At 40.7% G+C, this 23,463-nt stretch overlaps 1 protein-coding gene across 1 annotated transcript in view; it reads left to right on the forward strand.

Annotated features, from left to right (window-relative positions):
• The window catches only part of LOC104396912 (ethanolaminephosphotransferase 1-like), a 39,672-nt gene extending 16,417 nt beyond the window's left edge, over positions 1–23,255 (forward strand). The window contains exons 5-9 of the mRNA XM_010006815.1: positions 4,735–4,843; positions 15,843–15,891; positions 17,952–18,132; positions 21,859–22,041; positions 23,190–23,255. Coding sequence (XP_010005117.1) covers positions 4,735–4,843; positions 15,843–15,891; positions 17,952–18,132; positions 21,859–22,041; positions 23,190–23,255 — 588 coding nt within the window. The remainder of the gene's footprint in view (positions 1–4,734; positions 4,844–15,842; positions 15,892–17,951; positions 18,133–21,858; positions 22,042–23,189) is intronic.
• Positions 23,256–23,463: the final 208 nt, after the last annotated feature.

Raw genomic sequence — 23,463 nt, forward strand, 5'->3', positions numbered from 1 at the left:
TCCCTACAAATTTCATACAATGTGTACACTATGAAAGGTAGCTCATCATCTGCAACAACTTGGCAGAGAGGATACTAAGAACACTAGCAAGTGATTGATGGTAAGAAAGGTCATGTTCTTCTTGCTAGTTAGCCCCCCTTTCCCCCCACTTCTTTGCCAGATATTCCCAGTCACATTCAGAGGCAGAGAGGATGGGAGCACTCACAAGCTGCTTTCAGAGTAATTCTCAGCACTTAGTTCACTGTTTCATCTGTGGCTTTCCTAGCTGGATTGCTGCACGAGTGTGCCTCTCTGCTCTGTCTTCAGTAATTCCCCCAGCAACATGATGCAGTAGCATTGGCATGTCAGACATTCGGATGGGCTTCTGCTTTTGAAATTTATGGTAGCCAGGAACTTTGAACTTCATTATCACTACAAAGCTCAGGAAATTCAGTAATTAGTAGAAGTGTGCAAATAGATAACTGTTGACCTTAATGATAACTGGCACATAGCTCCCAGGTCACTGCTGCTGAGTCAGCTTTGCTGTATGTAAACACAGCCAGCCAGCTCACTGGCTCCATGTTAACTGGGGTATAGAAAGAGCTGCTGTTCCTCATGAAAAAAAAAACAACACCTCATTGTAAATAGAGAAATTTCTGGAACTTATGCAGATCACATTTTTCTGTAGCGTGATGACTCGTCAGAATTGGTAACCTAATTGTGCTAGCTGAGCTGTAATTGGCACTCCAATTAGCTGTGATTAGAGCAGAGAGTGATTTATAGGAAACTGTGGTGTGTAAACTTGAAAAATGGCTGTAATGTGTCTGAGAGATGCTTGGTCAGAGGACTGATATGTTTGTAAATCTGGAGTCTAGGAGTCAAGGCATCTGCAACAGTGAAAACTCTTCCTCCACCCGCCCTCCACTACAAGGAGTTACCTACTGCTGAGTCCTCTGTGGGCACAAAAAGATGCAGAGAGAGGAGACTCTTTACACCCTCTCAACCAGAAAATTTTAATGCACTTCTAAGTAAGCACAAACTCCCAAAAGGCATGGGCTAAAGAGAAGCTTAAATAAACCTTTGATATGTTCTTGCATACATCTTGTTACAGGCCCAACTGAAGAAAGATAATACCTACATATTAAGTTTCTTAGAGAAGAGACAAACCTTTCCTGAGAAATGAAAATTTCAGGCTCCTTGCCATAAATTATTTTTCACAGACATCCTCTGGATTGTTTAAAAATCTGTTTTTCTCCTGAAAGTTTTTAGTATTCCCTTAATGAATTACTCTCCTAATCCTGCTGGTGCTTTTCCTAAGCCACTACAGTTGAGTTCATAGTAGGGGAACAAAATACGATTTTTTCCTTAACAGGAGGTAGTGATACCTCTGCTTATATCAGGGCTTCCTTAAATGTAACAGGTAGGCACCCTTTATATTCTTAAATGAAAGTTTAAAAGTGAAAATAAGAGCTGTGTGAGAGCTGGAGTGACCCAGGTGGTTCCACACTCCTTTCCCTCACTCTCCTCAGTCCAGACGGGAAGCTGGAAAAAAGCACAAAAGCATAATGAACCAGTGTGAAAGCTAACAGGTGTCTCTTTCTGGCCCAGCCCTACCCCCATGAAGGGAAGGATGTCCAGAAATCCTATATATAGGCATGCCTACAGGCATGGATGCTTGGATCATAAGCCCCAGGCTTGAGATGCTTTTCCAGCTATTTCTGCCCAATGGCTTTGGATGGTCCCACCTAGGCTCTCAGGGGTACCACTCTGCCTGCTTTGAAACTCCAAGTGAATGAAATATATGATCCAGGTAATAACTTAAACATTGTAGAATTTACTTTTCTCCTTTCTTTCAATCAAAACACAGGAAGTGGTTTTTTGGATGTCATGTACCAGGTTTTCTTTTGAGAAGCGGTTTACAAAACTCAGGCTGAAATACAGCTCATATGAACTTCTCCTGTGTATAAAACAGAAACAGTGAATCCTTATTGAGAAAAAAAAAATGCACACACACACACTATCTAGCATACTTTAGTCACAAAACATACACCTGCATGAGTGGGAAGACATGAAGGAGATGGTGATTTTAAAAAATCAAATACTTCAGAGAACAGCTAAAAGCCTGGAAGCTAGAAGAAGGTAGGAGATTTTGAGAAATTATACTACTTTATGGTTCTGGAGAATTTTCTTAATGCCACATTAAAGAAGTAATACTATGATTTGACAGAGGACAAAGGTGACTATGTTGCTGTGATTTACAGAATTGTGACAAAACAGGGACCACCTGTTTAGAAGCTGGCTGTCCTGCTGGGCAGCCATGTCAAAGGGCCTACAAATTAACACTATGTATTTTCAGATTGTTGTCTCCTCTTCCTCATAGATAAGTTACAAGTCCTTAAAAAACAACACACCAAAAATTTGAAGCCTGAGTATTTTTTGCATACACAACATCTGTTAAATAAGAGGCAATCTCAGTCTGTGAGTGTTGCATCACCAAATCCCAGGGCAAGGGGTTGCCCCAAGAGAGCCTTTTGCAACCGACACTGCTATTCCTAGAGGTGTGCTGACATCTGACAGTGATACTCATGACTGCACTGCCAAAAAGTACTGACTATAGTAATGGATAATACTGAAGCTCCTCTTTTATCACTTGCCAAAAATGTCAGCTCAGAATTCAATGTGTGAGGGCATATTCAGGCTCCAGCAAAGCCAGTTGGAGTTTTGCCACTGACTTCGAAGGGGCTGGGAGTCCATTGTCATGTCTTATGGATAACATAATGCAATTTCTTCAGAAAACCAAATAGCTCTGTTGTAGTTGGTTGCAAAAACTGCTATACATGTCTTTCATTTAGACCAAATGACTCACTGTCTTCAGTGGCCCAATACATAACTTTCATAGGAGTGCCTGCTCTTCCCTGTTGCAGATCTGTTGTGCTGTTTGTTCTTACAGGGATGATTAAAACATTCAATTCTGCAATGTCCCTTTCAAGCCAAAGTCTTTAAAACTCACATACTGATAGGGCAAGAATCTTGAAATTAGATCACAGAAGTATGTGAAGTCAAAGAAAGGGGTGTTTAGGTGTAATAGGGAGTTTAATGGTCATCATTGTTCTGCTACTCATCTGTGATCTTAAGTAGCCTGTTACCTAGAAAAGATATTTTCAGAGTATCTGTAAATTAAAGCAATTAATCTGATTTAGAAGACTGGTGAAATTGGCAGTGCTAGGTTTAGTTAGAATCGATGATGTTAAAGGTCTTTTCCAACCTCAATTATTCTATGATTCTATGAAATATGTTCATGGAAGATAAAAACAAAGAAAAAACATAGTGGTAAATTATATTAGTAAAAAAGGAGTATTAAAAAAAAAAAAAAAAAGAAACTAAAACAAAAATAGTAAAATCTATCCTGTAAGTAAAGATGGAAAATATTTGTCATCCCAGAATGAGAAGCTGTATTGCACAGAAAAAAGGAAAGTTACTGTCTGTTACCTGGGAACAGGTACATGAATATGTGGTCTTCTGAATGGCATTTTCATTAACATAGTTGTTTCGATTTAGAGCTAAAGTGTATGTTTGCAATTAATTTTTAAACCAAGTCTAGAATAGTTCAGGAGATTGGGTCGTGCAGCATGAAGCACACAGCTCCTTATGAGTCCCACAGCAAGACTGAACAGCTGAAAACCAACTAGCCAAGAGGAAGAGCGAGGCAGCATCTCCACGCGTGAGCTTGGGTGCAGCAGTGGAAGGGGCTGCAGCGGTGGGTGTCCTGGGCTAAGCCAGGAAATGGGTTTCAAAGGAGAGGGGGGTCCCTTGAGGAGGTGGGATCAAGGAAGGGCTCGAGGGCTTGGCAGCCACTGCAACACTTCCCGTACTGCGCCTGCACGTTGCACAGAGCGGAATGGGTAGAACTTCAACAATTTGTGCCGTCGGTTGTAGGCGGGGCTGCTGCAGGTGATGGGTGTAAAAGGTATTGAAGTAGCAGCTATAGGGTGTGAAGCGTAAAGTGTGTTACGCTTTCTGGCTTCAGCTGGGTCACAAAATTCACTCTGAAGTGAGAGTGGAAACTACATTTACATCTCTGCTGAAACTGGTGGCACTCAGGCGAGTGACTCATGAGTCTTTTGTTTGAGTCCTTTTATTCCTAATGACGTTTGACTGTTTCTTTTTGTGTCTTGTAATGAATCTGTCAGATGAATTGAAAATCAGGGAAGACTTCAGCTCCCACCTCTTCTTTTTATTTCTTCACACTAAATTTTTTTATTTTTTTTTTAGTATTTCAGGCGAGCTTAGATTTCCCCCCCGCCCCCCTTTTAGTTACTCTGATGTGTTGAGTTCAGGGGGATGTGTTGCAAAAATCCCATTTGCTGTTTCTGAAATCTGCATGTGAATACAAGAAAGTGCAGAGGGGAGGGTTGGCTTTAAGAAGGGATTTAGAAATTGGGTGTTTTGAAAAGGTGTGTCAATAATACTTACCACATACAAACAGATGCACACACCAGCAGGGAAGTTGCTTGCTTACTGTACTTCATATGTTTCAAAAAATTGTGTTGATGACCCTGAAAGCTGCTTCACTGCTTAAAAGTAATTGTTTTGGGATGGCAGGATAAATCAAGTTGAGACAGGAGGAAAATAGCGCTTCTTTTTTTTTTTTTTTTTTTTTTTTTTTTTTTACTCTTACCTTGGTACTATGATGATAAGCAAAATTTTGTGCCTTTAGAAGTTAAGGATTGAAAATGCTTTATCATTTTTCTATAGGTATTAATTGCAGCATATCTGCTCACTGGTACTGTTGGTGTGGAAGTCTGGCAGAAGCCTTTCCTGTTTGGTTATTACATCACAGATGTATTAGTAATCTTGCTAATAGGTAAGTGTGGAAAACTGTACTGTTTTTTAATTATTTTGATTAGATATTTCTTATATATCTTTCATATTTTTTTTTCCTCTTTCTAAGTGTTGGCTAGTCCAAAACCCAGATGAATAGAGCTTATTAATATTGGAAAACTTTGAAAGAGTAGGTAACTTTGGAAACATTTTTCCTCTCTGAATTACTATATGTTGTACAGAAATAATATAGAAAAAAAAGTCCTTATTGGCCTGTGCAGATCAGTGCTTTGTGCTGGCTGCTCTCAAAGTCTCAGGAACTCCTTGTGTCACTCAGGTAAAATGTCGTTTGCATTTGCATATATTAGAAGTCTAATATTTCAGCCTGCAGCACACTGTGCTCCAAAACATTATGGACAGAAGGCATAAAGTAATTATTTAAATAATCTTAGGAGGCACAACTGTAAATCTGAAAAAAAAATAGATGGTTTCTAACCTCTTGTCTAGAGTTACTCTCCAAACTGAAGTGATGCATTTTTCATTCACAGCAGTAGCTGATACTGTCAGTGTAGTTTGAAATAAGCATAGAACTTTTTTCAGCTTCTATAAGTTGGACTGAGAACAATAGCAGTTACATTTTAATAAGTTAATAACATGGTAGTCCTCATAAACGTGTGTTTGTGAAACGGCTTTGACGTGTTGTTTGGAAGGAGAAGCAATCAGCATATAGATTTTAGGGATTTTTATGTGAAAGTACAAACAATGAGAAGTAGGCACCAAAACAAGTGTTTGACTTACAGAGCCTAGACTTACAGGCCAAGAAATGTCTTCAGAACTTGAACCAAGTGGAGGGATTGGATATAGGTGCCCACCCAGCGCTGACGCTTAACTAGGAACTGTCTGAGCATTTTGGGGGGGACTTCTGAATCCACTGCATAGAGATGTGTTCTCATCATCCTTTCCCATGGAGGCACTGACTCCAGCCTCAGCCGTGCTTCCCACAGTTTCCAGTTTGGAAAGGACCCTCCATTCGGGCTGTGCTTCTGTGAGCAGCGGGTACCAGGACTTGGTTTTTGACAATCCTTTGTGCTTTACCCAGAGTATAAAACTTACTGTCTGTGATCGAGATTGTACAAGTGTTGTGTTGGAATTTTTTTTTTTTTTGGTTGGTTTGTGTTGGTCAGGCCTGTTTTGGGCACTCTGAGGAAAAGGAAGGACGAGGCAAAAAGAAGCAGCTGCCTATTCAGCAGTCATGGAATTACTTGGCTTGGCAGAAGTTATGGCTTGGAATAGTTTAGTTTATCTTGGCTATAAACCGCCCTCTGGTGGCTGCCGGGCAGTGAGGTGTGAGGAGTGACAGGTATTCTCCAAGGAGCTCAGCAGGTCCTGGGGAGGGGTGCTGGCAGGTTGGGCCCGTGTTGGCCTGAGGCACTGGGATGGGCTAGTCCATGGGAAGTGCCCGGTTGGTGCTGTGCACGTCGCTGCTTTTGTTCCTGTCACTAAGGGACATGGCAGCCTGCTCAGTGAGTACACCAATGGCTGCCCTTGGGCTTGGGAAGTCATGGGAGAAGGTTTAATTCAACCTGTTCAATCTATTAGGAAGGTTTGTTATAGGGAAGAATGTCAAAGTCATCAAATCTGCAGAAGCAAGAATCCTTTCTCATGCTCTACCAATACCAGCTGTAAAGCAAGGTTTGATGGACTATTCCATTAGCGTTGGAACGAGGTGCTGCTTCCAGCTCTTGTGGAACACTTGCATGAATGGATCTGTGAGGAAACAATTGAGTGTTTGTCCCATCACGGTCCCAGGCAGATTAGGCATGAGTAAGAGTCAGTAGAAGATTTCTTTAAAAACTTTATTTCACAATATCCACAATGTCGTTAACAGGCCAACTTTTGCAGCTTAATTATAGTTAAATATGAGGTTAAAGAATGGAATAAATTATCTTTGTTGACTATTAAAAAACTAGTAAATCTCTTCAAAACAGGCACTAAATTTAAATATTAAAAAAGTAGAATCCTTCCACTGAGGATCCTGCTGATCCAGCAAGCACTGCTGTTTCACCACAGGTTTGAATCTCAACTCAGCAATAATGATTAAGGTTATTATCACTGGATAACCTGTGGCAGTGAATATGGATGTATAAAGTTTGTAGAGACTTGGAGTAAATTGCAAGCAGTGACTGCACAAAAGAAGTGTTGGTTTAACCTACACCAAGGGATGAGCAGTCGGGAAGATTAAATTATTCTTTCCCTTAGAGAGGCTGCAGCAAGTGTGTCTTGCTCAGCCAGATCCATTTGTATCAGGGCTCCCACTGTCTGGCATGCTCAGTTAAATGCCTTTGTGGCTAGTTAAAAAACAAAGGGATGTAGTGGGCCTCTGGTGCTTTTTATGAGTTAGTTTCCCAGGACCCTGAGAGGAGCCATTAAACTGTAACTGGCTGTCCTTAACCATCTGATGGCATTTAGTAGTCACTAGTGGTCCTTCTAACAATGAACCTGTAGCTGCTCCATCAATACTTGGCACAGGTTTGCATGTTGTTTCGTGCTTTTACTGTTCTGCACACAACAGGAGTTCAGCTGCTGAGCCGTCACTTCTCTGAGAGCAGCTGGGCTTTAGCTAGTACCTTCTGCAGTGGGAAGAAATCCAAATGGGATGCACAAAAATGGAGTTTTTCAGATGTCTTTCCTGGACTTTCTGTGGGGGAAAAAAAAAATAGCCCATGTTTAACCTAAGGATGAACTCTGTAAAAGCACCTCCTCAGAGGAAGCTGTGGTATCACCAGGTGACATGCACTCACTGAAAATAATGGAATTTTTATCAGGTGCCAGAACACACAAAGATACACATAAAAATGCTGCAATCCTGGTGTTTAGATTAGATGTCTTAGGAAAGCCCCTCAAGAGAAAGCTTTACGTATGTCCCTGGGAACTGTCTAGCACACTGTGAACACCTGTAGGAAGGCCAAGTGTCAGGTTGCTGAACAGTGACCTAAAAAGGACTCCCCTGTGAAGCAGAGAAACTTCTGCATAGTATTTTATGGGAATTTTTTAGCTACCCAGCGAACAGAAACCCGTAATTTTTCACAGGCAGTGAATGCAGTTCCATCTTGCAGCTCCAAAACACACACCTAGCTGAACACCAAAACAAACGAGCAAGGCCATTCTCCTGTTTCCAAAGCATGTTGTCCTGGCTTCTAGACAGAACTGCCTTTTCTCTCCTAGCATGAAAGGAGCCAGACCTTTCTAAAGTTACGTGCCTGTGTGCTCAGCTGGAACTAATTACCTCTGCTCTCAGGCAGGCTCCTGTGGATGACACTCCAAAAGCTCCCTTGGGATGTAACCACAATTGTCCTATAGTATTTTCTGGCTAACTAGGGTTCCTTCAAAGGGCAGCACTGGGCTGAGAGCTATCATTTATTTTCCCCCCTCCAGGGTATCCTGAGTGTATAGCATTCCCTGTCACTGTGCTATCAGGTTGAGAGCAATATAAAATATTTACAATAAGCATTTTTAAACAGTAAATTCCCCACATAAAGTCCACTACCACAAATGATGCTATAGATTTCATAAGAAGATTTTCACTGACAGGTGAAAATTAGTAGTTCAGGGAGCAGCATTACTAATTGATGATGGTTTCTGTCTCAGATTGCAATTAAATGACCTGTAGTAGGTGCATGTTCTGAATGAAGCATTTTCCATTCTCAGGACATTCATGCTAACTATGTGATAGGTATTATAATGTCTAATAAAACTTGAGTTCAGGCTGCAATCCTTCCCTCACTGGAGAGATTTAGATGTCTGTTTTCCTCTACCTAGCTGTTAATTTCCTTGAAACTTAGAATAAATTTCTTTCAACCTATTTGTTCAGAACTGACCAGAGGGCTCAGAAGTTATGGTGGGATGCACACAAACACAAAGTGTTATCATGTTAGATTCATTCTTTAGCAAACCAGGTTGGAAAAATGTCTTCAGGATGCACAGAAAGATTCCTACTCTTCCTTGGTATGAATTGCAACCACAAGAACAGGCTTTGTGGTTAAAGGATCACTAAAGCATGGAGTGCAGATGGGGCAGACTGCCCTGTGATAGGACAAGGGACAATGGATGCAAACTCGAATGCAGGAAGTTCCACCTCAACATGAGGAAAAACTTCTTTACTGTCAGGGTTACAGAGCATGGTAACAGACTGCCCAGAGAGGTCATGGAGTCTCCTTCTGTGGGGACTTTCAAGACCTGCCTGGTTGCATTTCGGTGTGACCTGCCCTAGATTCTGTGGTGATCCTGCTCTGGCAGGGCGGTTGGACTCGATGATCTCCAGAGGTTGCTTCAACCCCTAACGTTCTGTGATTCTGTGACAGTTCTTTAGTGACACATTTGAGGCCACTCCATCTGGTTAACAGTGCCCAGATCTGAATCCTGTGGCAAAGCTGAAATGAATTTTCGAAGTACAGGTTTGAACATGAAATGTGAGTGGAGTGCTAACATCAGTCAGAGATCTGAAACCTGAACTTTCTTTTAGACATGGGGCCAAAGCATTTAGAGTTTTTTTCCTGTGATTTATATTGGATTGGGTTCCGTGCAGACTTTTGCAGAGTGTTTGTTCCTTGAAGTTCACTCCTTGTCTGAGTTACTTAAGTATATAAAATGATGACTAAATACATAAATGAAAAGAACATTAGCAGCAAAAAAGTAATGAGACCAAGCCACAACACGTGAAATGTGGCAATTATTTGAATTCTATCAGTGGGAAAGCAGTTAGCCATCTAAATCTGCCTTGTCCTTACATTGTGTGCTCTATCATATGTATCAAAGGAAGACACAGAAGTCCATGCCATTGCCTCTTTTTTCAGCCTCACAAAATATTTAAAAGGCCATGATCAAACAGATATGATCTGAAATTCACATTTATTTGGTTAAGAATGGATTTTTTTTTGTCTCTGTCAGTGTTAAAGTAGAAATGTGCCTGTAATTTTATTCATTTGAATAGATCTGTAAGTCCTTAATCCTTAGCAGGACATGTATCTACTATAAATCCATCCAGTATATCTGTACCACAGCAGGCGGGCAGATTCCTTTTGGCTGGAGCAATCTGAGCAGGGTCCTCCACCTCTGCTTCAGGGAACTGCTGCTGAGTAAGGCAGCCTGCTCTCTCATACTGGTCTTGGAAAACTTGTGATCCTGTGAGCCTCCACTGCAAGACCTCAGGGTTCTTTTATAGCAACACAAAGCAGTAATTACAAAGTTGATGTAAGTGCATTTCTGACTGAAGTGGAAGTTTTTCTTTTTCTTTTTTAGATGTATTGCTTGTAAGTTCTTTCTGCTTCGGATGGGTAGGTCATTCTGCAGTGGTTTCCTAGAGTTCCCATTGCAAAGTGGATGATGGTTCTGCCTTACGGATGGACAGCTGAGTGATGAACCACTAAGTTCCATTTTCAATGAGCCATTAACCATTTTCAAAATGTTGTCACTCTGACAGGCCTTGACTAGCTTTGTTTTAAAAGGGTGGCTAATGTGAGTTGGCTTCTACATGTCTGTCACCAATTTAACATTTATTAAAGCATTGTCGTGATAGATTGTACAAGCCTTTGTTGAAGTAAAGGGTGTGAAATACTCCCCTGTCACTCAAGATATATGTATGTAAGAAGCAGCTGAGCTCACGTTTGGAGTAACTCATCTGCACCAGTCAGAACAATAACCCAGAAAACAGAGTGCTGAAGGCTGGAGGCAGGGCAGTGTCACGGGATGCTGATAGCAAGTGGGAATGGGCCTGGTGGTGTAAGCCATGAGGGGTCATTTCACGGGTGGTGGGAGCCCCAGAGGAAGATCAAACGTGGGAGCTCACCTGGCAGACTTCTGGAAGCCAGCCTGGGCTTTTCAAACAAAGATGTCTTTTCTCTGGTGCTCAATTTTTGCTCTGCCCAGAAAAACAGAATGGTGTGTGCGTGCTGTGTGAAGAGGACTACACCAAAGCAGCATCTACATGCATTGACTAATTTTTCAATCTATAATGAATCAAATGCTCCATATGCTAATTGTTAGTTTTACAGCCCATTTCAAGAGATAGAAATGCAGTATGCAGTCCTTAGACACTGCAAATAAGCTATAAAATCAACAAGTGTGACAAATGCATCCCTTTACAATCTTTATACTCAAGAAGTATCTTAGATGCTAAATATCCAAAGCATACATCACCTTTGTGCATGAAGACAATGCTCATGTTTACACTGTGCTCTCAAACCCTGCAAAATCATTTCACTGCGTAGGTCTGTTTGGGTGTGTTTTTATTCTATCCTTAAATTGCTTAATGTATTCAGACTTCACAGGCTCAAATAAGTCTGAAAATTACTTTTTTTTTTCCAAAGCTTTTTTTCCCAGTTACTAAGTGGTTCTGAGATTTCCATTTAATAATAATAATAATAATAATAATAATAATAATAATAATAATAATAATAATAATAATAACAACAATAATAATAATAATACAATTTTATAGTTAGTGGGCAGCTCAATATGTAATTATTTGTTTGCATAACCACTTGTCTTCTCAAGACATGCCTGAGAAAATCACACGATCCTATAAAAGGCTGCTGTTTCAGTTACAAGTGCTTCTGAGTGTTCACCTTTTGATGCAGCTTGTTTTCAGGCACGGATCAGTGCCTGAAACATTCAGCATGTTAAGATATTTTCATGTGCCTAGTGGAAGAAATTTGGAAAAAGAGATGGAGAAAATATTTGAAGATTTTTCCAGGCTAATATTGAGGCCTACAGATTATTTTTTTGTTTGTGTGATGGCTAAGAAAGGTAAATGATGTATTTGACAGCTCCTTTAAAGAAAGTATTGTCTATGATCATTATCAACCCAACCATAGCAAAGCCAAGCAGGGTACTGGCTGTGGGGATGTGATGGCAGCTGAAGAAGAAAAGAACAGGGTGGTAGTATTCCATTTGTAGGCTGAAATGCCACTGAAACTGCCTCATGTTAAAGAAGTGATTTTTACTTGGCTTAGCTTCTGCAATTTGCCCACGAGAAGGTCTGCACAGCCCCCATTACTGCCTTCCCATCAGAAGGAATGCTCTGGGGGATCTTTTTCTGGGGGAGTATAGGGTGGGTGCTTTTCTGAACAAATGCCCACAATTTCCAGTGTGGTGATCACCTACATGTAGATCCCAGTATTGCACTGTCTCATTTTCGAGCTTTTAACTATCAGGAAGAGCCAGTTCTTAACAAACAATATTTCAATGCTTTTCTTAGAATGTTTTACTTCTCTGGAACTTAACAACAAATGCAATTTACGAGAGCAAAGGTTTGGAGAAGGTACACAGCTAACATAAACATTGTCCTTCTTTGAAGCAGTATAATTTGTTTTAAAATAGTGTCTTAAGTGTCTTGGCTACCTACTTATTTAGTGGTGTTTGCAATCTGTGAAGTCTGATGTTTTCAGGAACCTGCCTGCCTGCAACAGGCTTTCTAGCTTTGTCTGAAATAGCATTTTCCAGAGCTGACAGTAGTGTCAGCAGATCCTTTCTGGCTGTACCCCCTTTTTCTCTACAACAAGCAGGTCTGTATTTTGCAGAAATGCCTAAATTAGCTCAGGTACAATAGCTACACTTAGGAATTGCACCGTGCCATGGAAACACAGCAGAGCTGTCAGCAGGCCTCAGTAGTGTTCAGGGCATGGTTTAAGATGTCCTCATGTAACTGAACTTAATTCCATTACTGTTAGTCTAGACTGACACTGGGGACAAATGTACCATGGTATCCATCACACGCTAGCTTTTGTTTGTTTGTTTTTCTCTAATTCTGCAATACACACATTTTAGTATCTTAGAACTGAATTTGAAAACACCGAATGTAATCTAATGTTGTCTCTAGAAGTGACAGGAATTTTTGATCCCTTTTACACACATGCATATATATATATATACATAAATATAAAAATATGTGTGTGTGTATGCATCTGTGTGTTCACATATCTGTATATTTGGAAAACAAGATACACCTTTATTTCTGATCCCTAATCCTGAATTCTTGAATGCATGGTCTTTTCTTTGTTTTTTAATATGGACAAAATAATTACTGGTAAAAAGCTTTGCATATGCTTATTTCTCTGAAAAGGGAGTCAGGCTAGTGCAAGGCAGAGGACTGACCACAGGATTGTACCTAAATCCAAGGATTTGGGCTTGATACCTTCAGCCTGGTGTGACACAAAAATTCCCTGTGTGTATCTGTGCTACCCATCTGTGCTTTAGTATTTCTGCCTTTGGTACAAGCCTACGTTCTTACAGTTAAGTCTCAGAATTTAAATCAGCGGGAAAATATTACAGGAGAAATTTAAAAATACTGGAACAGCAGCAATTCCTCCCATATACACTTGATGAGTTCTATTTTCTGTATTGTGTTAAAAATGGCTAATACACGAAACTTGATTTTTTAAGAGGATTTTAGAATCAAAGATGTGCTTTTAGGACATGAAAAAAAAAAAAAAAAAAAAAAAAAAGAAAAAAAAGAAAGAAAGAAAGAAAAAAGAAAGATAAAAGAAAGAAAAAGCTGCATCATCATGACTTGGTCAGTGCCTGGGTGGCTGAGGGCCAGAGAGACAGCAGTGGCTTTGCTTTCCAGGCTGCACCTTTTGTTCCCCAGACCAGCAGGGAATGGCAGCAATGCGGAAGCAGCAGTTTAGCTCCTGGGCACAAAGGGATCCTTAATGCCAATTAAAAAGCAGACTTAATGAGTACCAAAAGCAGCCCCCAAGCCAGGCCTCCTTAGCTAAAAAAAAAAGATGGCAAAGCAGCATGTTGTAGGAAATGATGGAATTTTGAAAATCCCATAAGGAACAGGGGAACACCCTTTGCTTTCCCTTCCTCATCCTCAGCTTTCGCTCTGCTGAAAGGGAAGCAGGATAAAAATACAGAGGAGTAACTGGTGTAACTGCCCCAGCCCAAAAGTGGCTCCTAGCTAGCTGGGGGATTGTTTGTGGTCAGTGTGTTATTTCTAACTAAAATGGCACTTGATAAAAATAACAAATTGTTGGCAACCCTTGCTCTTTGAATTCTATTTCTAGTTCTAGTCTCTATTTCTGTTCCTCTCAGTTGCTTTTCTCCTAACAAATCAAACTTCAGGATTGCAGCAGGAAATTTAGATTTAACCTCAAGAGTCAATGTTTTGTCTCATGTCTGCTCTAATGTGATACAGATGTTGGAACTGCTGTATGTAACTCGAGATTTTATTGAACTAGCCCTCCCTGCCTAATAGAAAACATAGCTAACTGGAGTGCACATTAAACACAGATCATTCTGAAGGCAGTAAGCCTATGAATTTTAGAAATATATTTACAGAATACTTGGGATATTACTTCAGCTGCACATCCTTCAGCTGTTTGATGCAGAGTTCCTGCCATGGTAAAGCAGAGCACGTTATCTTACTTGTTTTAGAAAGCAAAACCAAGGAGTAAACATGTAAAAATGAAATACCTGAAATTATTTACAAGCTGGGTATTCTTTTTCTGTTGTTGCTTGTTTTCCCCCTTCTCTCCCCCCCCCCCAATTCTTTGCTTCCTTCTTTTTAAAAGTTAATCAGAAAGACAGGAGTTTATCTGTTGCATCACTTTTTGCTTTCCAGCAATCCTGATCTCCACTGCTCCTGATTTTTTAGTTTTCTCTTCTGTTGCTGCTCTGGCCAGAGCATGCTAAACACTTGGGCATGTCTTTGATGAGGACTGAACTGTAAACACTGACATTTCTCAAGACTGGACTATGCCATTTTAGCCCCCGTTCAAAATCAACTGAAATTCATTCCTTCCTCTGTTTGTTCTTAGTTTTCCTTATTTCTAATAATGAGATTAATTGTTGCTGCTTTTCTGTACAAACACTACACTGTGTTTCTTGAATTAGAGTTTTTTAAGGTAAAAACAGAAAGTTTATGATGTCAGTGCTTTGCTTGCCCATAACAAAATGGGAATTATGAATTAATTTCTTGCACTGAAACCAATACTCGTGCCCTAGAATATAAAAGCCTAACAGAATTATGCTACCCAGAGCAATCTCCAAGCAGCAAACAGATCGGGGGAAAAGGCCTTAATACACAGATAGTGGGGAAGAAAACCAAACAAATACCAAAGAGCTCTGCAGGGAAACATAGAAAATGAGTGTCACAGATTAAAAAAAAGATTTTATATATATTTTCGCCAGTTAGACTGATTCATCTGTTGTTTTTGCATTTAAACTGTGAACTTCTACTTCTTGCTGGAAGTTTTCTTTGAACCTCAGTGGACCAATGTATTTGTGATGTTTGTGTTAGAGAGGGCATCACTGGTTCTTCAGGCAGCTCCAGGGCTGCTCACAGCCGTGTTGGTAATACTGGTGGCAATGCAGATAGACACAGTGTTATCAACCATGCATCCTTGTCCTTTATGGGTTAAAGTTGAACTCCAGAAAGGTCACAACTGTATTTAAAAAAAAAAAAAAAAAGAGTGAAAAACCTCATGGCCATATAATGAAATTTATTTCAGCCGTTCTATCAGCAAAGCAGATAATTAGTTGAACCTAAGTACATTGAACTATAAACCTGTTATTTCCCCAGTAATATGGACAGCCCTGTTTGAGGTTAGTAGTCTTTATATATTCCATTGGAAAGCTTTTGGTGTCAGGCTTGTTGTTTGTTTTTGGGTTTTTTTGTACATAAATGGAGAGCAGCTCATGTAAAATGAGGCCATGATCTTTGTTGGGTCCAACAGAAGAACCTGTGTGACAAATAAGTGATCCTACCTACTAACTGCATCAGAAATTTGAAAAATCTTTCTGGTCTTGCCACTCATTGCACAAGAGAAACTTGTATCAGCAACTATTTCTAGCAACTAGCTTTTGCAAAAATGAGGAAGGTTTTGTTATCGCCTAAAGCTTCCAAACTCAGTTCATATCCTGTAAAGAATACAGGAATATTGACTCATTTTTAAAAGACCACACTGTAGGAGAAAACACTGAGGTTATCAGTGTAGCAGGACTGTATATCATTATAGATTAATCTTTTTTTTCTCTTCCAGGCTTCAGTTTATTTCTTTCATTTCCACAAACACTATACAACATTCACAGGTAAGTAGATTAACATTAAGTAAGTTCTATCCCTTCCCATTTCATTCTGTATATATAACAGTTTCCTCATGTGAGAAATAAATGTCAGTAGCATAGCTTCTTTCAGCCAGATGCTGTCCTGATAATCTAGTAAAAGGTTTTTCTGGTCAATTCTGAGACTCTGACTGGTTTCTTTTCCATGTTTATAACTCAACTCCTCTTTCTTTTACTTGCCAGTCTCCAGGCAGTCTCATACTGGTCCTGCATAATAAACTGATGAAAGCTCTGTAGTTATAAACACTGCATTTTATTTGCAGTCAAATGTGATTTGTAACTTCTGCCTGCACTAGGTGAAGTTCTGTAGCTGATCATCCTGCACTCCATGAAGTACTTTATTGTTTTCCAGATCCCTCTGTACAACTCCTCTCTGTATGAAGTCTGCAGATAATTGCCATCAGATACAGGCGAGGCAGGTGGCAAGCTGTGATTACATCTGAGACTTGGCTTGCTGCACTTAGGCATTTTATACATGGTTAGTTTATACCCCAATGGCCTATTTTATTAATGCTGCCTGCTAGCTTATTTCACTCATCTGTCACATCAGGTATCTCAGATCCTAGGTGTCCTAGAGGAAGGACTGGCACTGCCTGTCTTCAGGAATTAGTGGAAGTAATGATTAACTCTTAAATTTTTAAGAGACTGTGAGACAATAACACAGGCAGGACATGTGGGGCAGAAAAGCCTGAGGACCCACAGAAAGGCTGGGCTTTGAGGCAGGGTGCTGAGAGCAGCACTGGGAGGGGGCTGGGGACCAGTGGTGCAAGGGACTGGTTCACGGAAGAGCATGAGAAGGAGAACAGCACCTCGGGCATGTCAGTTCCTGGTAGTAGCAGCATTTGCCCTGATGAACATTTAGATTTTGCTTTCTTTCCTCTCGTGTCAGGACATTTTTTTAGTGTTTTCTCTTTCAAGTCATCTCTTGGCATAGTTTTTCTTGAGGCTTCCAGCGGGTTTATCATTCCTCTGAACCAAAGAGCACAGTAATTCTAAACATCCAGTCAGGATTGCCTGAAGGATGCACACACAAGCTATTTGGTGATGAGGAACATGAGTTTTCCAGTCATCTCCTCTCTTCCTTCATCCTGCTGTCTGTTCTCAGTTGTTATTTTATCAGAAAAATACTCTTTTTTGGAATGAGAAAGATATTTATTGGATTTTTGTCTAGCTGTTTCTATAAGTACAGGTGTTCAGTGATTTTGAACAGGACATTCTTCAGCACACTTCAAACACAGAATTGCTCTTCTGAACTATTGCTATGAAGAAATGGTTTAATGATAGTGAACTTCAGTAAATTAAACCTCCTACTCCTTTTATAACCTCTCAATGAGTTTTGCCTGAATGAGACAGATGCAAAAGCTCTTGATCTGACAGTTGCCTTTTCCCAAGCTGACAGAAAATGCAGTAGTTTTCTACCTTTAATAGTGATACCTTTAAAAGACAACTTAAAATCACCAAGAAAACACAATTAATTTTACAGCATTAATTTTCCCATACTCTATAACTAGCAAAAAAGTCTCCCCTTTAGGCTATGCTTTGGCAACGGTGCAGGATTGTCTAGCAGCAGCATCTCTAGATCTGAACAACAGCAATGCCTGCCAGCCATGTGCTTGACTGTGTTGCTACCCAAAAAATGGGGCATATTGGCTGAAGTAATTGCATGCCTCATGTCAGAGATTTCATCCTCTAAAAATATATATTTTTTTAATTCACCACATGCCTGCATGCTGTGCACTTGGATGACAGCTACAACAACAGGGCTACTGCAGCTCACTTTGTGTATGATGATGAGCTGGTGGCCAGAATCCATGTAAATAGAACTGTATCATTTTATCCCAGAAATAAAAGTTGCTTGGGTATCCTACGACTTCTTGTTAAACGTCTGGGTACGTAGCACATTTTTACAAGTAGTTGTGTTGCAAGATGAAATCTTGGGTTGAATTTAGTCTAGACTTTAAAGTTAATGTGTTGAAACAGAATGAATAAATTTTCTTACTCCACTAAATAATTTTATTTATTTACAGAGCATATGTAAAGAAAACACTGAAGAATGATTCTTTGTATGAAGGACTCCTACCTCTTGTGTCACCTCTGTTGCTGTTCATTCTTCTTACAGTCTGGGTGGTTTTCTCTCCAGGCAACATATTAGCAAAGCAACCAAGGTTGTTTTTATGGATGGTTGGGGTTGCTTTCTCAAATGTTATTGTAAGTATGTTTGTGGTGGTGGTGGTATTATTTAGAGATAACTTTCTATTTTTATATGAATAAACAGAAGGGAACAGAAACTGTAGTTAAACTCAGCAGAATCACACTCTTGTATGAAAATACACCACAGCAGTTGTCTGCACACTTACACTACCACAATACTTACTCTACCCCAGCATAACATTTTCATGAGTTTTCTTTCTTTTCTGGGGAGTTTATGAAGAGCCCTGGGGAGGCCTTACTTACAGAAAGAGAACAGATATTCCTAACACGTGGGCAGAACTCGGGCCTTGTCCAAAGTAAAAGGAAGCTCCACACAAGCATTGGTTTACCAGCAAGAGTAGGGGGGTTGTAGCCTTCACCTGCTGCCGTGCCCGTTAGCGTGGCACGTGCATTCCTGTATCCTACAGCTCAGCTGATCCCACATTTTCCCATCACAATTTGGAATAAGCATTTTTTAGGGAAAAGACATAAAGATGTGCAGGGGCCTCTCTGCCCACAGGTTAGTTTTTCCTATCATCCCCCAGGGTCCCCCCTTTTAATGCCTGTGAGGCAACATAAACCTCAGTGTAGCACTAAGAAGGGCGGCCAGACCATAATACTGAACACTGCAGTTAACTCTAGGCTTTCTTTGCCAGAGGAAGCCCTTTGCCTCTCGTCTTGCCAGGAGAGAGCTGGGAGACCTGCAGACAAGCTGAAAGGTTTTCCTCCATTTAATGCTAAAATATCCTTTAGGTTAGTGCCATTTTAGGAAAATATTCTCCAACTCCATCTAAAATCATGTCACTGAGCAACTCTACAAGCAATTTAAAAAGTGAAAGGTGTGAATTGCCTTCCATTATGAGAGATCATTGAAAAGGAAGTATTTTAAAAGAGAAAGCATAAGCCTTCTAGAAATTTTTGTTCAGGAATGGAAAAGAAATCATAATTGTGACGATTGCTGATGTGTCCTATAAATGTATGTTTAGGACTTAATCTCACAACAGTTAGGGTATATTGAGAAGTGTAAGTTTTATTGTGCACATTTTTCATTATCTAATCCATCCCTTTTTCTTAAGAGAACAGTGTAGATTCCAAAGTGAGAAATACAATTATTTCATATCTGTGTGGAAAGTGCTTTCAGAGTTTGGCAGATGGCAGGTTCTGCGCATACATCTTAACCAACTGAGAGCAATTGTGGCAGGATGCTTGCAGAAGTAGTATGGCAAACCAGAAGTTTCTTTGTGTTTCTACAGTTGTTAGGCATTGAGTACCATGCTCTTCAGGCCTTTTTTTTTATTTGACTCAAACTTTTATGGCAGTGTTAGAGGTTCACGTGAATTAAAAATGTATGCATGGTAGTGGAAAGTATTAACATTTTAAAAGCAAGCATGAAAAATGCATGGGTGTTTGTTGGAATTTATAACATTTTAGAAGTGAAAAACAAGCTTGTGTTTCCTTTCACCTCCTCCGGTCCCTAATACACACACATTTCCTCCAGCATCAGAGTGAGGCTTGTCAAGGCAATGCTTTTCTTCTCCATGATACTCTGACACACTAGGTTTCTGTTATCTGTTCTGTAGACCACAAACTGCAGTCTGTGTTACTCTGCCTGCCAGTATCTTGAACATCTCATGCCTTTGACAATGTATTTAGTTGCTCAGCAGAACCCTTGAGCTAAACACTTGGTCTCAGGCCTGGCCTCACAGCCATGCAATGTCGGGTTGAATAGGAAAGGTGATGGCCTCCTGAGAGAGGGCAGAAAGACTGACCATTTCCAGCATTTTTTGCTAAACTAAGGAAAAAAGGCCTCTGAGGCCTAAAAAAATGGAAGCTGCTTATTCCTTAGAGGAGGACTTTTTTCCCCAGTTCCCACAGCTGGCAGAGGGACTGCCCATGGGTTGACCACCCCTTCTGCAGGATGGCTTAGACCTTGCTTTGAGATTGGCTCGTAGGGCAACTCTCAGAAATATCCAGGTCTGAGCAAACAGCCATGGAGCACAGCTGTCACAGCTCCTGCTTAGGTAGCCCTCAGGGGCACGTGCTTGACTCTAGGAGCAGGGGACAGGGTGGGCATGTCCCCCGGAGGGAACCTTCAGCCATCACCACGGCAGGAGCACAGTGGCTGATGTGCTGGCCGGCTGATGAGCCTGGGCAGCTTCATGAGAAACCTCCCAGGGGAGACAGTAAGGGCGAGGACATGAAGGACACACAGGGGCACAAACCACAGCTGCCAGAGGTTTAAGTTCTGAAGCACCAGAGTAGTATTTCAAGGTATGGGTGAGTGGGATGGAAAATCACAGGGCACAGTCCCATAGCCTTACCTTTTCCTTCCAGTCTGCCTCTGCAGACTCCGGTGCTTTCATCTCCTAAAGCTGTTTTTGCTTCACCTGTAGTGTAAATCAGTGCTTCAGGACCAGGGGGAATAAGGAATGGGAAGAGTGCAGAGCATAGTCCCTCTTGCAGACCTCTGATAAACTGAAGGCGAATGGCTTTAAATATTAATAAGCAATCTTTATGAAAAATTGAGTGCTGTACTTAACTTGGTGTAATAACGGTTTAAAACTGTGTGAAATCCAGTCTCTGGGCAGGTGCAATCATTCAGCCAGAAAAACTATAGCATATAGATTGCTTTAGCAATTCTTGTTACCCTCTGGAATTATTCCCAAAGGACATATAAGACCAGTGTTATTCAAAAAGTTCATAACTGATACTGATAATGCATTGTAAGCAAAATATTTACATTAGGTACAAGCGCTTACTTCTTGCATTATTGAAAGTTAATTATTTTTTCATGGTTTCTGCAGTCTTCAGCTTCCACAGCACTGACAGTAATGCCAATATTTTTTTCCTATGATCAGACTCCTGCTGCTGCCATAGGATTTCAGGCACTGCACAGGAAACAAATTTTTCATTCTTCTACTGTTTTCAGGATACATAAAATCTATTTTTTCCACATGAAATTCTGATAGAAACTTACATTGAAATAATATTTCAGATGTGCCTAAAATCCTATTTTTTAGGAGAGAATACTGTGTATGGCACATTTCTTAAGGAGTCTAAGCAAGGTTAAACATTCAGGCATGCTTAACTGGTTTTAATACTCTGAACTTCAACTCATTACATTTCAAGAACTCAGTAAAATTAAACTATTTGCTTTCAGTTAAACCAAGAACCATATATTAATTATTTTGTCTGCCATTCTGAGTGGGATCCCTTTCCCTGGGCCCCCAGCTGTGTCTCCAGGGCGTCCACCACCAGGTTTCAGCCAAGGAAATGGTGTTTTAGTACATGAAGGAGTGCTAGGAAAGAACAGCAGGACTTAAAAGTGACGTGTTACCTTCCCTCCCTTCTAGGTAGTGAATGAGAGTATATGTCTGTCATGCCATATGATTAAAATACCAGTATGCTCTCCCAGTGATTAAGTAGTGGCACATTTGATTTGGGATCACAATTTCATGAGCTGGTGTGAAAGCACGGGGTGTCAAACTCCCCTTTTGCAACCATGTACTCCAGGCCATAAAGCAGAACATGTCTAAACCCCGTCTCCAGAGCAGAAGTGCATGTTTTACATGACATGTAATAAAGTCCCTCAGGACTCGCAGACAACAAGGCATGAAGGTGTGTCTGTAGCAGTCTTCACTCCAGAAACAAGCCCCATTTTGGACTCTAGGCTTGTTTTCCCCTCAATGATAGAAACCCACAGAGAAAACAGCACTTCTTACCTGGTGCCTTTTGCTCCAACAGTGCAAGGTGATCATCTGCCAGATGAGCAGCACCCAGCCGGAGCTTTTCCACTGGTTCCTCTTCCCGTTGGCGCTGGTGGTTTATGCAGCCATCTCTGGGCAGCTGGGCTGGATGGAAGAAGTGGTGCTCATAGTCTTCACTCTGCTGGTCACAGCTGCCCACGTGCACTACGGGGTCTGCGTGGTGAGTTGGTGTCTCCAAAGCAGCCATGGGAGAGCTGCATGGGGGCGGGAGGAGGACAGAGACTGGGAACAGTTTCTATGCTCTCCAGCTGGGGTAGTGTCCAGGAGTCTGAATATTTAGTTATTGGGGTTTTTTCTGTGTATTTTTTTATACAGTATAGATTTGGTTTTAGTAATTTTAGAGCAGGCATGCAGCTACTTCAGTGACTTGAATTATTCCAATATAGCAAACAGACTTTAAACTGATCACAACCAGAATATTTATGGACCAGTTTTATGGACCAGTTCATCCACGTGGCATGAATCTTCCCACTCCTTTTCCCTTTTTATTTCCTGAGGTTACTTGACTGAAAAAAAAATGTAAATAATTAAAATGCAAAGTAAAATTAATAGAATTCATAAAATAAGGTTAACTTTGCTTTGAGTCTGAAGCACAAGGGCTGTGCCAATTTCTAATATTTTTTTTGTTCTCTATTAGCATCTCCTAACCTGGGGACGTGAATGGCTTTCCAGTTCAGTTTTATCAGTGTATTTTTTTGCCTGCTAGGTATCAGTTTTGTCACTTAATGTAATCTGAATTACTGCTTAGATTAATTTGTCCTTAGTTAATGCTCTTTTTTCTAAAAAGTATTGTCAAGTAATCCTTAGGAAAGTGTCTTAATGGGGGTTTCCTTTCAGTTAAAACATCTTGCACATCTCATTTCACAGAGATTTGATCAGCATTCTTTTATTTAAGATAAACCGTTGGGATGTAGAGATACTTCTCCCTGCCTTTGGAAGAGGCCTTTTGCCAGCAGACATTGGCAGTGTAGGAGATTTTACCCCAGCACTGATACAGGCCTGCTGATGGAGGTCAAATGGGAAATACCTGGTCAGAAATTCACTATTCACCAAGAGGGCCCAGCTCCATCACAATTTATGTCATCTATGAATCTGCTCCTTAGTGACTTTACTTCCCATCAATGTGCCACAAGAGCAATGTAGAGACCACAGCTCTGTCCCTTGAATTCTTGTAGGTCCCCATGTACTCGTAGGTCCCCAGGTACAAGAGGACTGTGGCTGGGTCCTCGCCCCTCTGTCCAGGAGAAGAGTTGGTGAATTGTGAAGGACGTGCAAAACTGTTTGCTAATCTTCATGATTTCTCTTCAGGGGAGGCAGCTGAGTGAGCACTTGAATATTTACATCTTTTCCCTGAAGAAACGTGTCCGAGAATGAACACCTGCACTATGGTCAGACTGTAGCACTTGATGTGGAGATTTGCAACTCTTCTGATGTGATAAACAGTTGGAATTAATCCAGTTTAAATAACCAAAGAATAGAATAGTCCAGATATCTCAACCACTGCGACAATGAGCTATGCAGCAAGATGCTTCACCTCAGAGGAAGATTCCCGTCCAGCAGAGAAGTGTTTACCAAGTTGTTC

Source organism: Chaetura pelagica, unplaced genomic scaffold (genome assembly GCF_000747805.2).
Source record: "Chaetura pelagica isolate M959 unplaced genomic scaffold, ChaPel_1.0 scaffold109, whole genome shotgun sequence".
NCBI classification, from domain to species: domain Eukaryota; kingdom Metazoa; phylum Chordata; class Aves; order Apodiformes; family Apodidae; genus Chaetura; species Chaetura pelagica.